Source organism: Rhinopithecus bieti, unplaced genomic scaffold (genome assembly GCF_001698545.2).
Source record: "Rhinopithecus bieti isolate Rb0 unplaced genomic scaffold, ASM169854v2 scaffold_10685, whole genome shotgun sequence".
In the NCBI taxonomy this organism is placed as follows: domain Eukaryota; kingdom Metazoa; phylum Chordata; class Mammalia; order Primates; family Cercopithecidae; genus Rhinopithecus; species Rhinopithecus bieti.
Genome location: NW_016806950.1, coordinates 164,188 through 183,499, shown reverse-complemented (window position 1 = coordinate 183,499; position 19,312 = coordinate 164,188). Strand labels below are relative to the sequence as shown.

The window sequence follows — 19,312 nt, the reverse complement described above, 5'->3', positions numbered from 1 at the left end:
GCTCAAATAATCTTTGTGGACAGGGTGAAATCTGTTGTTTCTTCATTTCCCTGACCTATGGGTACTTGAGGGTGGCCGGGGAGTGGTGTGTGGGAAGGGGGATGGCTGTCCTTCTTCATGAATGAACCTTTGACCTCCTTAGTTCACTCTCACTTCCAAAGAAGTTACAGCTTTAACTCTAATCTCTCTGTACCCTATGTTCAATGTATTTATCCCAGCAATGCCCCTTTTTCCAAGAGCAACGAAGAGTAGGTCTAATGATTTCCTTCTCAAAAGCTCAAAGATATAGGGCTTTCCCACGAGAGAGCACAGAGGAATGACTCCAAGAAAGGAGTCCAGTCGTTAGTAGTAGTTCTGAAGGAGGGTCAGCACCTGGGGGGCTCTGGGAGCGCTGGAGGAGGGAGAAAGGGCAGCAGAGGGGTTCTTTGGGGAGAGACCCGGCGGCGGCGACAGGGCGAGGAGCAGAGCGCGGTGCCAGGGGGGTGGGGGCACTGGTGCCCGTTTGGGGAGGGAGCAGGCGGAGGGGGTAAGCTGCGATTACAAGCAGGAACCGGCAGCAGCTGTGAGTCCCTGGCTGGGGCTAGGGCGGGGGGAGGGGAGCGGCGCTCGGGTCGGGCCTCGGGGGTCGCGGGGTGGGCAGGAGGAGGCAGCGGGAGGGCGGCTGGCAGCCGCACGGGATGGCTGGGAAGGAAGGGGTCCGGCGTCGGCCTTCCGCATCCCCTCGCGTCCCCCTCCGCCGCCGCTTCTCAGGCCGCTCCACCCCCGGAGCCCCTTCCCCGGCCCCGAGAGGGTGTCCGGGGGACCCCGGGCTCGGCCGGCTGTGGGGAAGGGGGCTGAGTGGTCTCGATGCCCGAGAGGGAGGGGCGACAATTTCTGTCGGCCGAGCGAAAGGGGTTTAAAGGGCGGCTCTTAAAGGGGCCGCAGGAGGGGCCCGGGCCGACCGAGGCACGCACCCCTTCGCCAGCCCCCTTCCATTGCGCTCATCCGGGCGCTGGGCCCAGAGAGGAATGCGGAGGAAAGAGGCATTTGTGGGGCGGCCTCGGGGACAGAGCCCCGCCAGGGGGGTGGGCGCAGCGGGGCGGGCGGGGGTCTGGGGGTGTGAGCGCTGGCGCGCGGAGCTGGGGGGAGGGGATGGGGTGGGAAGGAGAGGGTTAAAGATGGGGCCGGCCTTACAAACGCGCGCACACACTCCTTACTCAGACCCAGTCACTCGCGTTTCCCTGGCACTTAGATGGGCCTGTGGGTGGCGGGGGATGGCGGGGGATTGAATTGGAGCTTGCGCCGGAGCCCTTTGCATCCCAAGCTCCTGCAGCCGGATCTGGGGACCCCGCTGTCTGAACTCACAGCTCCCCGCCGAGCCCCCTCTCCGGGGTGCACACACGCTTCAGCGCGCGCACACACCTCGGACAGTCCCCTCGCGTCTCACGTGACACGCGGCCCCAACGTGCCACCCTGCCCACGCGCTCACGCACGCGTGCACACACACCAGCCTCCCGACCGCTGCCCCACTCCGTCCCGACGCCCCTGCGACCCTGAAGGCACTCATTGACTGACACACCTACACTCATTCACAGACGCACACTCCCCCCACACGCCAACCCCAGACACACATTCATAACCAGGCCTGCGAGAAGTACACACGCACCCCCTCACTGCCTACTCCTGCCTGAGTCATTCCTGCCCCCCTTGTAGGGTTCCCTATTTCCCGGCGCGCGGGCACCCTGAGCCGGCCTTGGGAATTCGTTCGCCCGGGCCCCTGCCCTGACCGCGAACGCTCAACGCCTGGAATTCTCCACCTGGGCCCCCTTCCCCAGTTTGCGCCCCGTGACACTCAGCCAAGGACTTCCTGTGGGTCCCAGGTCAGGGGCCAGGAGGTCCTGGACGGCTGCCACAACCTCGGTGCGCCCGGGGGAGGCGCTTCCTTTTCCTGAACTCTGGGATCCTGCGGGAGGAAGTGGGGAAGTTGGGCGGGGGTGCAGCCGAGGGCGTGCCGACTGTGGAGGGGCCGACCCTCGCGCAGCTCTGGGCCTTCCTTGGGGAGGAGCTGGGGTGCCAGAAGCCCAGGCTAAGGAGCTTGGCGGCGAGGTATTTGGGGAAGTAAGGCCTGGGGTGGAGAAGCGCTGAGGACTGGGCCGGGCCCGGCTGGGAAGGCAGCCCTCTCCCATCCACAGGTCTCCCTGGGTTCTGGCAGGAGCCTGTCCCTGCTGCCGGCCTGGTTTACTTGTCCCTACTTGTCAACACCCTGGCAGCGGGGTCTTCACCTGGTTCCAGTCCGTTTTCCCCAAGGCGGCAGAGAGGATGGGGCTGAGGAGTCTGGGAAGAGGCCATGGGAGTCCCCGCTGAGCTCGGGGCAGGAAGCTTTTGAGTTGCATTTCAGCCGGCCCCAGGGCGTGCAGAGCCAGGGAGAGGGGTACCAGGGACAAACCCTAGACAGACGGCCCTGTCCACGGTTGCTTCTGCTCTCCCAGGAGGCCCCGTGTGGGCCGTGGCCCGGCCCTCACCATGGAGTCCATGTTCGAGGACGACATCAGCATACTGACGCAGGAGGCCCTGGGGCCCAGTGAAGTGTGGCTAGACGGTCCCGGAGACCCCTCGCTTGGGGACGACATGTGCTCTGCCTCCCACTTTGCGCTCATCACGGCTTACGGAGACATCAAGGAACGGCTGGGGGGCCTGGAGAGGGAGAACGCCACCCTCCGACGCCGCCTCAAAGTCTATGAGATCAAGGTCAGAACTTGGAGAGGAGGGCGCGCCTGACAGTGTGTGTGGGGTGGGGAGCGGTACTGGGAATCTGGCAGATACCAGGGATTCAAAAGAGGGGTAACTGTGCAGACTCTTGGGAACTTGAGGGTCTCCCATGAGAGACGTGGCTGTTCTGGATGCGGACTGTCCCCTGTCGGCTTCGGAAGGGCTGGATCTGGGATCTAAAACAGATCTGGTGGGTGGGAGATGGCTGCAGGCCCATGGGAACTGGGATCCCACTAGCCAAGGAGAAGGAGGGTCAAGGGTCTGAGGCAGGTTGTGGGGTTGGGGGCACAGCCAGGCTGAGGTCTGGGCTGGGCACCCAGGAACCCGCTCTCCTGAAGCCCTACCCCACCCGCAGTACCCACTGATCAGTGACTTTGGAGAGGAGCATGGCTTTTCTCTGTATGAAATCAAGGATGGCTCCCTGCTGGAGGTGGAGAAGGTCAGCCTGCAGCAACGGCTCAACCAGTTCCAGCACGAGGTGAGCCTCCCAGGCTGGGCACACCCCCTGAGCATCTTGCTCCAGTCTGTTTCTGATACCCTTCCCTCCATACCCCCCAGGATCTAGCCTCTGCCCCTTTGATTAGAGATGGCCAGGTCCTCCCTAAGACCAGCTGCAGCTCCTCCTGCACCTCCCTAGGGTGCTGGGAGTGGGAGTGGGGAGGTACAGTGAGCTTCCCAGCCCCAAGTCCAGTGTGGGACTGACCCTGTGGTGGGGCCCTCTGGGCCTCATCCAGTTACAGAAGAACAAGGAGCAGGAAGAACAGCTTGGAGAGATGATCCAGGCCTATGAGAAACTCTGCGTGGAGAAGAGCGACTTGGAGACGGAGCTGGGGGAGATGGTGAGGCCTGGGGAGCCAGGGGTGCTTGAGGATGTTGCGTTGGATTGTGCTGGTTGTGTGTGTGCATGTGTGCATTTAGTTCTGTGTGTGAGGATTCCAGCCTGTGACAGTGTGCAATCCCATGTGTCACACACCACTTGTATGTGCCCTGCTTGTGTTCATGTATATCTGTGAGTGCCCGCCCGTTTGCCCTTGTGAGGGAGACTGCGTGTGCTATCCATTTTGCAGTGACTGTGTGCATCCTGGCCATGCAGTGGCCCTGTGGGAACCTCTGTCTCTGTGTGTATGCCTGGCTGTCACGCTGGGGTGACCCTGTGCCCATGAGCACTGCCCCTGGGAGGCTGTGAGGGTGAGGGCAGAGGTGACCAGGAGCGTGTGACTGCTAGAATGGGCCTGCGCTTGGGTGTGCTTCTGAGTCAGGGTGTGGCTGTGCCGATGAGCAGGTCAAAATCAAGAGACAGGCCAGGCATGGTGGCTCGTGGCTGTAATCCCAGCACTTTGAGAGGTCAGGGAGTTTGAGACCAGCCTGGGCAACATAGCAAAACCCTATCTCTACAAAAAATACAAAAAAGAAGTTAGCCAGGCGTGGTGGTGCACGCCTGTGGTCCCAGCTACTCAGGGAGCTGAGGCGGAAGGATCGCTTTAGCCCAGGAGGTGGAAGCTTTGGTGAGCCAAGATCGAGCCACTGCACTCCAGCCGGGGTGACAGAGCCAGGCCCTGTCTCCAAAAACAAAACAAAACAAAACAAAAAAATCAGGAGACATGGTCTCAGCCAACCCCAAGCCATGACCTCAGTTAAGTCATGTAGCCTCCATCCCTCCTCTGAAAAGTGGGGCAAATATTAACACCCTCACCAGGCTGTAGTGAGGGTAGTGGGGCATTTATATATAGATGCTTTGCCTTCATAATCACAGATATTTATGTGGCACTCAGGGTGTGCCAGGCACTGTTCTTTTCACCTGGCATACACTAGCTCATTTTAAATCTCAACCCTAAGAGATGAGTGTGGGACTGTTATCCACATTTTATGGAACAGGTGTGTGAAGCCCAGAAGCTCTTGTCACGTATGCAAATGCAAGTTCTGATGCTCCTGAGGGGGGTTGGCCTCCAAACAGGGGGGCTGAGTGTTCTTTTAAGTGTTCCTGTGTGTTAATGACAGAGCAGGGGCATTAACTTGACCTAGCCAGGGGCAACAGCCCTCAACAGCTGCATAGAGGTGGCTGAGACGAGACTTCGCACTCACAGCCACTTGGAGAGTGGGCTTGGGACATGTGATCTGGGGCCTCTGCTGTAGTTTGGGGTGATGACTCTCCAGACATGGGGAAGTCCTGGGCCTGTGCAAACCCTCACCTCTGTCTCTCTCTCCAGAGGGCCCTGGTGGAGACACACCTGCGCCAGATCTGTGGTTTGGAGCAGCAGCTGCGGCAACAGCAAGGCCTCCGGGATGCAGCCTTCTCCAACCTGAGCCCGCCGCCAGCCCCCGCGCCGCCCTGCGCTGATTTAGACCTGCACTACTTGGCACTGAGAGGGGGATCTGGCTTGAGTCATGGTGAGATCTCAGTGACCCCGACTTACTCACCTCCTAGTCCCCAACCCCCATTTCAACATTCCTAGACACCTCCCGCTTACTTACCATCCCATTTGTAATATAATCTATTTCTCCATAATCACCCCATCCTCCCTTACCTGCTGTCCCCTCACCTCACCGCACTGTTACCCTAATTTCTCCCCTTCTAACTCGGGTATTCCTGATCACCTCATTGCAATTCCTGTGCCTGCCAGCAGAGGGCGCCCCCACCCAGAGTCCCCCCTGCCCCGTCTCTGGCTGTGACTAGGAGAGGCCCCTGCAGAAGCTCTAGACTTGAGTCTGGCCAGTAAAGCCTTCAAGAGCCCATCTTATTTTTTTCCTGGCCTCCAGGAAGATTAGAAATGAGGCTCAGCCCATCTTTCCTTGCTGCCCTTGTCGCGGTCATCCCTCCTTGGCTAGTTGTCCTGGCTTCTCTCTTGAATCCCCCATGCTGCATCCTCCCCTGTTTCATTCTGTGTGGCTCTGGGAGCTGGAGGAGGCAGCTGAGCCCACCTGACGTTGTCCTGTCCACCGACAGCAGGCTGGCCGGGCCCCACACCCAGTGTGAGTGACCTGGAGCGGCGGCGGCTAGAAGAGGCTTTGGAGGCTGCGCAGGGAGAGGCCCGGGGGGCTCAGCTCCGGGAGGAGCAGCTCCAGGCAGAGTGCGAGCGGCTGCAGGGGGAGCTGAAGCAGCTGCAGGAGACCCGGGCCCAGGTAAATGCAGGGGCCTGGAATAGCTTCTGGAGGTCCAGGGCTGGACCTTCCCCACTGTGTGCAGACTGGCCCAGGGAACAGTAGAGAAGGGCCCTGGCAGGGGTGAGCTTGGGCTCTGACCTCTCCATCTTCTTCCTTAGGATCTGGCCTCCAACCAGTCGGAGAGGGACATGGCATGGGTGAAAAGAGTTGGGGACGATCAGTAAGTCACATTGGTAACCCTGGGCCCCCTAGGTTTGCCTTTCGTTCCTCCGTGATATTTGGGAGACCTCCCCACCCAGCCCTCAGGGGTGTGGTGTCTGGGCTGCTGTTGCTCTGTGTGCATCCTTCATAGGAAGGAGGTGGGGTTCTTTTTTTTTTTTTTGAAACGGAGATTTTGCTCTTGTTGCCCAAGCTGGAGTGCAATGGTATGATCTTGGCTCGCCACAACCTCTGCCTCCCGGGTTCAAGCAACTCTCCTGCCTCAGCCTCCCGAGTAGCTGGGATTACAGGCATACACCACCACGCCTAACTAATTTTTTTAATTTTATTTTTAGTAGAGAATGGGGTTTCTCCATGTTGGTCAGGCTAGTCTCGACTCCCGGGAGGTGTGGTTCTTGAGTGGGATCTGGGACATTCCCTTTGCTTTCCTCTGGGGCCCAAGCCTGTATCTTCTGGAGATGCTGGGGCTAAGTGACACTCGGCTGCTTTGTCGCTGTGTCCAGTGTAACGTCCCCTGCTGAGCTTTTGGGCCTCCGTAGGGCCCCCTTTTCTATTGCAGTGACAAGGCCCAGTCGGTTGGGTTCGCCCTCCCCTCCGTAGTGAGGAAGAAGAAGGTGGTGTTTCTCGGGATTTGTTAGGCCTTGTCTGCTGATCTCAGGAGAGAGAAGCCTGAGGCTTACAGACAGGAGAGGCTTCCTTGGGCTCACACAGCCATGGGGTGGGTGAATCTGCTCTGCTGAGGTGCTCCCTTGGAATCCTGCCAAGAAGGGGGTAGCAGAGAGTGGCAAGGGAGCTGTGTTGGTGGGGGACCCAGTGTTGGGGCCTCCGGGGGGCACTGGGCAGCAAGGGAGGAGTGAGCAGCCACCCGGCAACAGTGGAACCTGGTGCCTTCCACATCCGCACTGAACTCACCGTCTCCCACTTTCTGAGAAACAGAGCTCAAACCTCTTTCCGCCTAAGTCCTCTCCCCTAAGATGAGCTGTGTGGCACAGACTCCCTACTCTAATTGGAGGAGAAGACTGAGGCCCAGAGAGGGGCAGGAACCAACCCCCCAATGCACAGCATACCCAGCTCCGGGGCTCCAGAGGTCTCCTGCCCAGCAGGCTTCTTCCTCATCTTCCTCCCAGCCTCTGGCCAACTGGGGATACCCCTTGCCTACCTCTCCACCTTAGGGTGAAGGCTTGGGTGGAGCTGTGATAGCTGGGGAGGTGGTGAGAACGCAGTTTGTGGGACTGGTGGGTGGGACCCCTCAGCTAGGCCTTTGTGGAGAGGGTCCACCCTAGCTTGTGGCTGGGGCTTGGGGCCCATCGTAGCCCATGTGCCCAGACCTGGAACACACACACACACACACACACACACACACACACACACACTCCAATCCTAGCTTGCCCCAGAAGTCATGCTGTAGGGCCCTTCGTGGGTCACTGAACCCAGTCCCTTCTTATCAAACCAGCAGTGAATCTCCCTGAATTGGTAGAACTCCAAGGGAGGACATTTTGGTGGGGCTGGAGTCTGGCACTTCACGCTTTGAATCCCAGGCTTTGAATCCCAGGGTTTCTTTACTGGCTTGGACTCTACCTCTCTGGATTCCACAGGCTCAGGGGCCAGTCAATGCTGGGAGATAGGAGAGGCGGTGGGTAGAGGCAGAGAAGGGGCAGTGGCTCCCAGGGGCCAGGGTTGTATTTTATGAGTGAAAGGAAGCCCACCCCATAAGGGGCTAGGAGGCCGTACCATCCACGCTGCCCATTCGGACAAGAGTATCCCCTTCCCTCTCTCTCTCCCAAGGCGCCTGCCCTTCTCAGGCCCTTTGGCTGGAGAGAGCTGGGCTCTGCTTGGGGACTGGCCCCACAGGCTTACCAGAGGCCACCTCATGGCTCCTCCCCTCCTTCCCTCTGATTCAGCTCTGCCTCCAGCCTCCCAGATCTCTGCATCTGGAGCCAGCCAGGCCCTGCTGCCCAGCCACACGCTTCCTTTCAGGCCGAGCGAGCATCTCTGGACAGCCCTAGTTTGGCAAGCGTTAATTCTCAGAGGAAGTCCTCACTCCCCCGGTAGTTTTATTTTCTTATAAACTCAGCTCCTTTTGGTAATAGGCTGCTTCCCAAGTGCTCCCTCCCCTGTCCTCCCACCCAAGGAAGCCTCAGTCACTTGCTTTCAGCTCCTCTTTCCCCACTAGCGCCCCTCTTCCTTCTGTTTCCGCCTGACTTTCCAGGCTGGTCGGAATTTTACAAGTAGGCTTTTCCGGGAGTGGAGTGAGTGTCAAGGCTGGGTGACCCAGGTTGGTGGTGTGATTGGGGTGAGGAGGACCAGGATGTGAAGGCTGAGGAGGGGGACATACAATTCCTGAGTTCAGCCCACTCTCAGGCGGAGTCTTCTGTATGGTGAATTCTGTATGTATGTATGTATGCCCCCCTGTCTTGGTCTAGACACCTCCAGGGCAGCCAGTTTTATTGCGGGAGTCCTCAAGGTTAACCGCCCCCATCCCCCTCTCTATTGATTCCCTTCCCTGGGTCCTAGCCCCAGCCCCAGGGTTTCCCAGTCCCTTCCTTCCCAGCCCTTGGCCCACAAGTTCTGGCCATTAACGTTCCCATGCAAACAGACACCCAGACCAGACTGAGCCAGACTACTCCCCTCCAGGTCTGACCCCCTGGGAAACCCATGGTTTGGTGAGCCCAGCTCCTGGGGACAGAGCCCAGGGAGGCAAATTGCCCCAGAGGAAGAGCCACTGGGGGTCACGCAGAGGCCAAAGGCAGTGATGAGGGAGGCAGTGGGAGCAGAGCCCACCCTGCTCCTGAGGATACACAGGGAGGTAAAGACCCCTTGGGGGGGTCCCAGCCCAGGTGGGAGGTGCAGCACCCACACCCCCTTTCTCTCTGGGCCCAGCTCCCCAGCCTGTGGTTCCAGAGTGGGACCTTTTGGAGGCTGTGGCCATGCTGAGGGGGAGGGGAAATTAGGAGGGGACTCCTTGTGGGGGATAAGGGCTCTGAGGGGACAGGGGTCTGTGAGGGGAATGGGGGCCCAGTAAGGGTGGGCTCATCTGTGCAGGGTCCATCTGGGAGAAGATGGGGACTCAGTATGGGCAATGAGGAAAAAACTATAGGCCTTTCTTTCTTCCCAACGTTGGGGGCTCAGCGCTGCACCCCGGGCCCTTTTCCGCACCACCTCCCCCCAACCCCTCTCTCCACCCACAAGCCTCTGCGTGGGCTGCGGTTAGTGGTGGGAAGAAGTGTGAACTCGAGAGAGAGGATGGAAACTCTGCACGGAGGTCAAGGGCAGCATGGGGTGGGTCAGGACGGAAGTCGGAGACCCCCGCATACCCTGAGCGTAGCCTCATGCCCCAGAACCAGCAGGCCCAGGGCCTCCCCCTTCACGCTTCTCACCCTCCCTACTTCCTTTCTTTCAAGTCTCCTTTGGCCAGGGCACCCGCGCTGCACTCACCGGAGTTAACCCCTAAGCACTTGCAGCCTCGGGGGCTCCCAGAGGCTGGTGAAGGGCTCTAGGTGGGTCTGAGGGATGCGTGGGCTTTCAGCCCTACTCCTTGGTGCTTTGCCTGCCAGCAGGGTGGGGGGCAGCTCGTGCCCGCGCCCTCTCCCTCGATGGGAAACGCCTATCTTCCCTCCTTAAACTGAAGCCACTAGGCTGGTGTCTCCAAGAAAAGTCTCAGAACAAGTATCCCCCTTTCTCCACCTGTCTCCTAGGCACTCCCTTGAACTTTTTTTGTCCATGCCAGACACTATGTGAGCAATTTACCTACAAAATCTCATTTCATTCTCACAAACGCGATGTAGGTATCATCCCCCGTTTACAGATGAGCAAACTGAGGTGCAGAGAAGTGAAGTACTCTGAGAAGTTCAGTAAGAAGTTCAGTGCAGATGCCAAGTGGGTCCTGAGCAGATGGGCTGATGGCGCCTCTGTGGTGTGTTTCTGGCTCAGGTTCTTCTTCAGGTAGAAGGCCCTTATATGAGGGATGACTGTGTGATTTGTTGACCAGACTGGATCACTTTTGAAAGTGAAAGGGGGCACTATTAATAATTATGCTGGGGCAACTAGTGTGAACCGGGACAGTCCTAGGCCAACTGGGATCTCTGGGCACCCCACCTATGTGGGGACTCTGGTTTCCAGGCCTACCCCTGAGCTGCTCCAATCAGCTGCGTCTGGGAAGCTTTCTAGACCCGGGATGTCAGCTCTGGTGGATTGGTGGCAGGGGCTGCCACGAAGAGCCAGGCTCTGGGGACCCCACCAGTCATAGCTGGTTGAGGAGAGTGAAGGGACTCAAGGCGCCCGAAAGGAAGTGGTGGAGCACTGGGTTTTTGCAAAGCAACTTCCTCCTCCCCACTGGCCCGCAACCTCAAGTCCGCTCCACGGCCCGGTGCCTGTGGTCCCCTCCCCGAGGGTCGGGCGGGAAGACTAATGCTGGGTGTGCCTGTGGGTGGTGGAAAGTTTGGTCCCTAAATTCACCCACAGGGGTGAGGTGGCTGGGGCAGCTGGGGGCAGCTTCAAGCAAGGATGGAAGGGTCCAGGAAGGTTGGATTTCTGTTTTCCTGCCAATTCTGTATCAGACGATGATGCTGACCAGATGAACAGCTCTAAACCTAACCCTAATACTAACCCTTTTACTGCTCCCATCCCTGACTCTAACCCTATCCCTGATCCTGACCCTCAACTCTGCCCATAATTTTGGCCATGTGCTACATCATCCCCACTCGTAGTCTGACGCTGGCTCCTTTAATCCTGTCCTCAAGGCCGTCCCCAGCTCTCATGCCGTGACACCGTGACACTGCACTAACCTGAATTCTGACCCTGAGGCATCCTCACCTGGCTCCAGGGCAGCACAGAGCATGCGAGATCTCAAGTGTCTTGCAGCTGGTTTGGGCAGAAAGAGGCCTTTCACAGAGGAGGTCGGTTAGGTCCCAGACCTTACTGATCTCAGTTGCTTTAACAGTACAATGATGATTATCGTTTCCGGAAAAGTTTGTGAGATCCGTGAATTGTTCATGGAAAGACTGAATGAAAGGATGTGAAGGATGGAATATTCGCAGCCCAGGGGGCCCTCCTTCATGCCAGCTCTGCCATTTGCTCTCTGGCACCTCTGAAGTTGCCAGCTTGGCAGGTTGAGGTGCCAAGAACCTGCGTTTGAATCTGCTGTGTGCCACTGCCACTCTGTGACCTTGAGCCAGCCTCTTAATTGCTCTGATCTTCCATTTCCACATGTGCCTATCACCCCCAGGGAATGGGTGGTGATTCTCAGGGCTTCCGGGCCACTGCCAACGTCCCCAGTCCCCGCCTCCTCTTTGTCTTTCCCTTCTGCTGCTGCCTTGCCTTTCCTCTCCACTCCTTCCCGATTCTTTGGGGGACAGTATAGCATAATGGTCAGTAGCCTGGACTTTGGAGTCTAGGGGGCAGAGCTCCCATCCCAGCAACTCCATTACTAGTAGGCTTTGTGATTTTGGTCAAGTAACTTAACCTCTGTAAGCCTCAGTTTTCTCATCCCTAAAATGAAGGTAACAGTGGCAATGTCGTAGGGTTGTTGTGGAGATGAATAAAGTTTTCAGCAGAGTGCCTGGCCTGGGGTGAGCACTCATACAGATCATCTGATTCTTTTCTCTCTGGGTGCCTCCTAGGTTCTGAAAGACTCAGAACTTTCTCCTATCATGTAAACAATAAAGCAGCATCCAAATGCAGCCATCTGCTGCCATTTACCTGACCCATTCTTCCCAAAGAGTCATGATGGTGAAAAAGCGCTCAGGTGTGGGCCAGGAAGCCAGGAAATGGAATGTGTATTTTGGTGCACGTGTGCGACTCTTGGTTGTGTTGTGAAGTTGAGATTTTTTTTTCCACTGAATTGGCAGTGTTTTCAGTGAGTCATTCAGGTCGTTAGCATCTTCAGCGGCCCAGGCCTGTGCATCTTGAGATGGAGAGAGACACTCAATGAAGGGGGAGGTCCCAAAAGGCCATGGGGCATCAGGAGGAGGTCAGGTCAATCACCTTGCACGGGACTTAGCAGTCTTTGTGAGGGTTGCCTGAAGTTCTGAGTGGACAGAACCTCCCTGCCTCAGGCCCCAGGGGGCAGAGCTGGGAGAGGGGCTGGGCATTCTGGGCCAGGGGCTTCTTCCTTCCATTTTTGGCCACCCTGTCTGTTTCACTGTGAGAAGGATGCCAGGGGCTGGGTGGTAGAAACTGGAGTAGCTCCTGACAAGGGGAGGGAGGCAAGCAGGGGAGTGACAGGGGCCTGGGAAATGAGTGTGGCAGGTGAGATCTCTGAGAAGGGGTGTGAAGACAACGACCTGTATCTGTCGCCTGAGATACAGCAGTGAAAGTGGATGGAGAGAGAAGCTTTGGCTGTGTGGATAGAGGACCACACACTGTCTGTGCCCTGCCCAGAGCCCTCTCCTGCCCCTGCTGTCAAGGAGATAGCATGATCCTGCCCTCCGAAAGCCCCTAGTCTGATGGGGGACACAGAGCTCCTGCCCACAGATGTCCTCGGTCTGGAGGGGGAGCCTTCCCTTGGAGAGTCCCCAATTTGATGTGGGACACACCTGGACCTCCCAGTCTGATGGGGGAGACGCCATTTCTTCCCACAGACCCATGAGCTGAGGGTGAGGGGCACAGGACACATTTAACAAAACAAGGGCTGAGATGTGATGAGATGGAGGCCGCAGGGTCTCAGCAGCAGCTTCTAGGACTCTCTGCCTGTCCAGCCCTGCTCACCATCAGATGGGTGGCGAGGACTCTCCCTCCCTAAGAAGAGGGCTGTCTCCCAGAGACCTGGCCCATTTGCAGTAATTTGGCTTTGGCCCAAATGGGTTAAAAATAGTCTTGTGGGAGGGGCAGTTTCGGCCCCAGGATTAGTAAGAGAGAGCCAGTGAGCGGAGCAGGGAGCCTAGTCATCTGCCCTCTCCACTTCTCTTTTCCTGCCCTCTGAAGCCCTAACCTCACGACTTCCCCTCCTCTCCTTTAGGGTTAGACACACACACACACACACACACACACACCCCTACGCTCATTCACCCCTTTCCTCATTCATCAGCCTGGCCTCACACCTGTCTTCACACTCTCTCATCCACATGTCCATCACTATGGGATGGGGATAGGGCCCTCCAGGCTTTAGAACTTGGGCCCCCTTGACCTCTCTGTCCTGGGACAAGACCTCCCCTGGGAGGAGATCTGTGTGGAGTGACACCTGGTATTTTCTCCCAGCTCTAGCTTCCACTAAGTTCCTGAGTCCCTTCTGGAGTTGGAGGTGGGGAGAGCCAAAGAAACCCAAATCTCTGCCTTCAGGGAGATTCAAAGCTCTGTCCACACTCAGAACAGTGATGAAGGCAGGGCCCAAGGGCATGGCAGAGCCTCCCATAAGGTCAGGGAGGGCTCCTGGGGCCGCGCAGGCCACAGGGGGAGAAGGCAGAGAGCAGTGGAGTGATGACCTTCCATGCTTCTGGGTTGCAAATGACCTAGAAAGGAGGGGAAAAGGAAGTGGGTGAGGTTCCTTGCCAAGTCTGTTCCAGCTCCATGAGGGTGGGCGCCCAAGATGCCTGAACAGGAAGCAGGGAGGAAGAAAGGGAGAGAGAGAAAAATAGAGGGAGAGGCTCAAATGCCTTATCCACTTACTGAACATCTGCTGGTTTCCACGCCCTGGACAAGGTGCTGGGAATATAAATACAATGACATAATCCTCACCATCAAGGAACTCCCCATAAAGTTCTAGAACAAGGCAGCCTTTGAGAAGTGCCCGGTGTGACTGGCACTCCCTGCAAGTGTGCAGTGTACAGCAACTGTTCACAAAGATCTCAGTGTTAAGGCCCTGGTGGAGTTGTACAGCAAGGAGGTCCTGGGAGGGGCAAGGCTGAAAAGAGCCCAGAGGCAGCTTTGAGGTCGAGCCAGGTGCAGTGGACATGGAATTGGGTTGGCTTGGGGTTAAGTTTATCAATTAGCACCTCCACCAGCCAGGAAACCATCTTCACTTATGGAACGAGCTATTCTATGCAGCAGGGTCCCCAACCTTTTCAAAGGTGAGGACTCTTCATGGATCCCACTCCCAGTACACTGATTATACTTACAACACTTTCAGTATGCACTGTTTGAGAAAATTCACAGTGACAAAAGCTACTATAAATTCAGTACAGCTTTTTAATGAATCCATGCTTTAATTCATCATCACAGCTTTTGCACAGATTAGAAAAACATTCACACATACCTGTATGAGCTGTGTTCAGGCCACGGACAGTGCCTGATGCATGCAGGGATTCAGGGATTTGGAATCTCTCTGCTCCCTGTCCCTGCACTTAGGCTGGGAACCACTGCCCTAGCCCAGGGAATGGGTCTCAGCATGCAGAGGGAGGCTCCCTGGAAGAGGTGGCTTTTGAGCTGGACCTTAAAGGTGGGGAGGATTTCTGCAGTTGGGGTAGGAGCACCCTGCGGGTGGGAGGGAGCATGGTGGGGCCAGATGCTGGGGCAGAGCCAGTTCTTCCTCCTCCACAGGTGGGACGGTAGACTCACTGCCCTTCTTGTCTTCCCCACTGCCCTCTGACTTCAGGGTGAATTTGGCGCTGGCCTACACCGAGCTGACAGAGGAGCTGGGCCGGCTTCGGGAGTTGAGTTCCCTACAGGGGAGAATCTTGAGGACTCTGTTACAGGAGCAGGCCCGGAGTGGCGGTGAGATGGGGCAGGGCAGGGGAGGCCGCGGCGGGACCCGGGAAGGAGCCGGTAGCCATGGCAACCATCTTGGTCCTGGGAACCACCCTTTATTTCCTTTCCTGTGGCCTGGAGTTGGTGGGCATGGGTCCGGGCAAGCCCCTGGCACTCCAGTTCTGAGGTCTTCTCTCTGCACCTTTGTCCCCCGACCCCGTCCCCGTTTCTTTTCCAGGCCAGAGGCATTCGCCGCTGTCACAGCGCCACTCGGTCCCCAGTGGCCCTCCCTCCGCCTGCCCGAGATGCCGTGTTCTCCCCCTTTGTTCCCCCGGTTTTGCCAATCCCGTTTCCCCCGGCTAGCGCCGCTCTGCGGTGGGTGGGTACGTACCCCCACGTGCCCCTAGCCGCAGCCAGCGCCTGCTGCGCTCCGGCCCCTCGCCTCCTGCCCGTCCGCCCGTCCCGAAGTTTCGCCGCATTCCAGCATTTTGTTGTATTTGAGATGTATTCCGAGGGGTGGCCCCGCCGTGCCAGTCCCCCAGCCCGCAGCCGCCCGTTCCCGGTGCCCCCAGCTGCCCGGCGCAGCGGGCGCCGCCGCCGGCCCGCCGGGCCGAGAGACCGCTGGCCGAGCGCGCCTACGCTCAAGCCGCCCCCACCACCACGTGAAGGCCGGCTTCCAGGGCCGCCGCAGCTACTCAGAGCTGGCGGAGGGCGCGGCCTACATGGGCGCCTCCCCGCCCTGGCTGCAGGCCGAGGCGGCCACGCTCCCCAAGCCCCGGGCCTACGGCAGCGAGCTCTACGGCCCCGGCAGGCCCCTCAGCCCTCGGCGCGCCTTCGAGGGCATCCGGCTGCGCTTCGAGAAGCAGCCGTCGGAGGAGGACGAGTGGGCTGTGCCCACCAGCCCGCCCAGCCCGGAGGTGGGCACTATCCGCTGCGCCTCCTTCTGCGCGGGCTTCCCCATCCCCGAGTCGCCAGCCGCCACCGCCTACGTCCACGCCGAGCACGCGCAGTCCTGGCCGTCCATCAACGTGAGTGGGGCGCCCGCGTTCCGCCCACCTTGGACCGGGCCTTGAGATTGAGACCCCAGAGCTTCACCCTCCGTTGGGGGCCCTGCCCCTTTTGGGTGTCAGTGCACAAACTATTCACCCTCCTTGAAGCCCGGGCCACAGTCTAGGTCTCTTCACCTCCCTTTCCCGAGGTCATCTGTCACCAGAAATTGGGGCCTGCCCCATTAAGATTTCGTTCATTTCCTTGGATAAGGATATGGTCTTTGGAGTGAGTGACAGTTCTGCCTTTGATTCCAAACACCAGCACTTAATAGCTGTGGGACCTTGTGCAAGTTACTTATCCTCTCTGATCCTCAATATTCTCATCTCCAAAACGGGGATAATGATTATAGTGTCTGATTACCTTATAGGGTTCTTAAGAAGCAGGAGGTGAGCCTAAAGCAGTCAGCACAGTGCCTGGCTCAAGCATTTGCTATTATATTGGCTATGGTGATGGTGGCTACTGACCATAGCAGGCCACCAGCCAACACAGGAACAGGCCTGTTTATCCAGCTCCCTCCTTCAGGCCTCAGAGCGCTTGCCTTTTTCTGTCAGTCCTGAAAGACAGAAGCCTATTCTCAGGGCTCAATCGTTTCACTGAAATTTAATGAGTTCCCTGAATGTCAAAGCCACCCATTGTAACCTGGAAAGACCAAAATATACTCCAAAGCCAGACAGAAAATTATTTTGGGGTTGTACCTTGTTTAGGATCGTCCATTGCTTTGAGTTATCTGGGAGCTGTGTCTTAGTCACGCTGGGGGCATGTCTGGGTCTTGGTTTCCCTCATTACCACAGATGCCCTGGCAAGCTGAGCAGTGACTCTCTCATACCTGCCTCCTGGGGACCCTGTCCCTGGGCAAGTGGGTGGACACTGAGCTGGTGTGGGGGAGGACAGTGCTGAAGAAAGGGTGGCGGAACCCCTCCTGCATGCCACAGCCTTCCCTGCCCTGGGTCCTGGGACAGGGCAGGCTGGGATGTGGGGATCATGGGTGGGGGCTGGGGAACATAAGTGACTTCCTTCTCTCCCCACAGTTGCTGATGGAGACGGTGGGCTCCGACATCCGCAGCTGCCCCCTCTGCCAGCTGGGTTTCCCTGTCGGGTACCCGGATGATGCCCTCATCAAACACATTGACTCCCACCTGGAGAACAGCAAGATCTAGGGCACCACCCCCACCCACTGGCTGTTTCTCTGTCCTCTCCTATCACCCCCAAACACTCACTTTGAATGCTGCATGAATTTCGTGGGGGGTCCCTGCCCCTTGCGACCCCCAGATACCTCCACTTGCTACCGAGTCAACGTGCGTGCCGTCTTCCCTGGTCCAGGCACCACTCAGCTCTGGCTCTTCCTGGGAGGTCAGTCGAGGCTCCCCCCATGCTCCTGGTTTCTGCTTGGGAGGTGGGGACTTGGGCTGGGATGGGGATGGCATACCCCTCCCAGGCCTCTCCTTCTGCCTTTCTGTTCTTAAACAGGGTTGGATCCAGGAAGGTGTCCAGTGCTTGGGCCTGGGGTGGGGGGAAGGTGTTAGAGGACTCCAGGAGCTCCTGCACCCCTCCCCAAATGTCCGTCTTTTTCAGATGGGGCTCTGTCTGGGGAGCACCCACAGGCTGTCTTTGGGGTCTCAGAGCCTGCTCTGAGCACTGACCCCAGTTCCTCCATCCTGTGGCCAGCCTAGGGCTCATGGCATGGGCCCCCATTGGGGGAGGGAGATATCTTGTTTCTTGACGTTCCCTACAGGCCAGCCCTGTCCTCCTTTCCCTGTTCTGCCCACTCTGAGGAATAGGGAGGGGTGGAGAGGAGAGGGAGGATCCTGGAGGACTGGGAAGATCTAGCATAAAGAGTCTTCTCTGAGGGCCAGGGCCAGACACCCCTATGGTCAGGGGACTGTCTGCCAGCCTCCCAGGCCCATGCCCTCCTGACACCCCTAGTACTGAGGCACAGATTGTGAAGGCAGATGCCCCTTCAACCCTCCACTGGAGCCCCTGACACCACAGGTGCCCTGGAGCCCTTGTGTGACTCAGCCTCTGTTAGCTGGGTGGGTGTCACCAGCCCCTGCCTCCCAGGCCAGAACCTGAGAACGGGCCCAGGGTGCTGTGGAGATCAACTTCAAAAGAGCTAACCCCTTCCCACACTCCACCCACCCACCTACATTTCCTCTGTGAAATCTACCTCAGAGTTGTACCCTCAGAAGGACGGGTATGCAGGAGGCCAGGGGGTCTCCAGGGCTGAGGTGGGGAGCCTTCTACGGCAAAAGCCTGCCACCCCACAATGAATCCACCCCGCTCCACTGCGCGCCTCTCCCAGGTCTCAGCTCCGGGCAGGGAGCAGTGGCCGCTACCGACAGCGCATGTCCCGCTCTTATCCAACTCTTCCAGACTCCACCTCCCTGCACCCCTCCCCTCCATAGAGCAGGGGAGTGAAGGGGTGCGTCGGGCGGGGAAGGGGCCAAGGACATGTCTTTGTACCCTGAGCATCCCCAGGGAGGGGAAATGGGGAAGGGGGCCTGGAGAGGGGAGGTAGGGGCCCCTGTGCTCTCTGAACAAGTTAAAAGTCCAAATAAAACTTACCTGTTCCATCTGTGCTCAGTCTGTGCCCTCTGTGGCTGGGGGCAGGGCAGGGGGCGGGTAGAGCCCTTGGTAGCAGGAGGTCTTGGAAAGTGTGTCTCAAGGGACTATGACCATGGGAGGTAGACACTGGGCAAGTAGGGGATGCATGGGGCACCCACATTCAGAGCAGTTCTGGAGATGCAGACATGTAAGTGGTTGCAGATGACTTGTGGCGTGGCAGTCATTAGGACAGATAGATATAAAGCAGCCACCTAGCCCCGAGCAGGCCTCTTGAATTTCCCACCCAGTAGGTCTGGCCAGTTGAGATTCTAAAGCCTTGGGGTTTATCAGTAACAGTTATGTCTTCATCAAATGATTTCTGCTTGTCAGGAACCAGGCTGGGGCCTCAAAGAGGAAGAACATCCGTGTTCCATGTCCTCATGGGTCTAAGAACAGGGGAGGGGCTGGGTTCCAGGCTCAGCAGCTGCCTCAGAAGTCCCACAGCCTGGAAGGTCAGAGCTGGGTCATGAACCCATGACTTCTGTCGCAGCTGGGGCTGTGCCCTATGTCTGCAAAAAGTGCTTCAGTGACTTGTTCATCAACTGGGTGCCTTTCTCTTCCATGTGGCCGTTTTCGGTCAATAGTTCACTTAAAAACAAAACAAGGACAGAGACAATTGCTCATTGAAGGTGTGAGGTTCGGCTCTAGACTCAGGGCAAATGTGCCTTCCCATTCAATGCCAAAGTCCAGACGCCTGTGGGAAGACTTCCCAGTCTCTCTGGGTTCTCTGTTGCAGTTAACAGCTATGCTGCCCTCTCAGAGTTCATCCAAGCTCAGTTCTGCCCACAGCCAAGTCCTCAGTGCCAGGAGAAGTTTGGCCAGCCGTGCCTATGTGACACGGGTTCACAGCCCTGGGAAAGAAGGTTTTGGAACCTTTGGCACATGGGTGCCCATATAGTGCCCCCTGCTGTTTCTCCACCTCCATGGAGGAAGGCAGCACCCAAGTTTCTGGACCTGGGTGCCTTTTGGATCT

General features: G+C 57.9%; 1 protein-coding gene across 1 annotated transcript; it reads left to right on the top strand.

The window, feature by feature from the left end:
• Nucleotides 1-584: 584 nt before the first annotated feature.
• Nucleotides 585-18,318, top strand: TBKBP1 (TBK1 binding protein 1). The gene is given in 11 exon segments (XM_017878980.1): nt 585-1,899; nt 2,469-2,727; nt 3,104-3,226; nt 3,483-3,587; nt 4,956-5,136; nt 5,693-5,868; nt 6,009-6,070; nt 14,597-14,715; nt 14,927-15,336; nt 15,339-15,716; nt 16,767-18,318. Coding segments are annotated over 10 exon segments (1,908 nt in total). The 5' UTR covers nt 585-1,899; nt 2,469-2,502; the 3' UTR covers nt 16,896-18,318.
• Nucleotides 18,319-19,312: the final 994 nt, after the last annotated feature.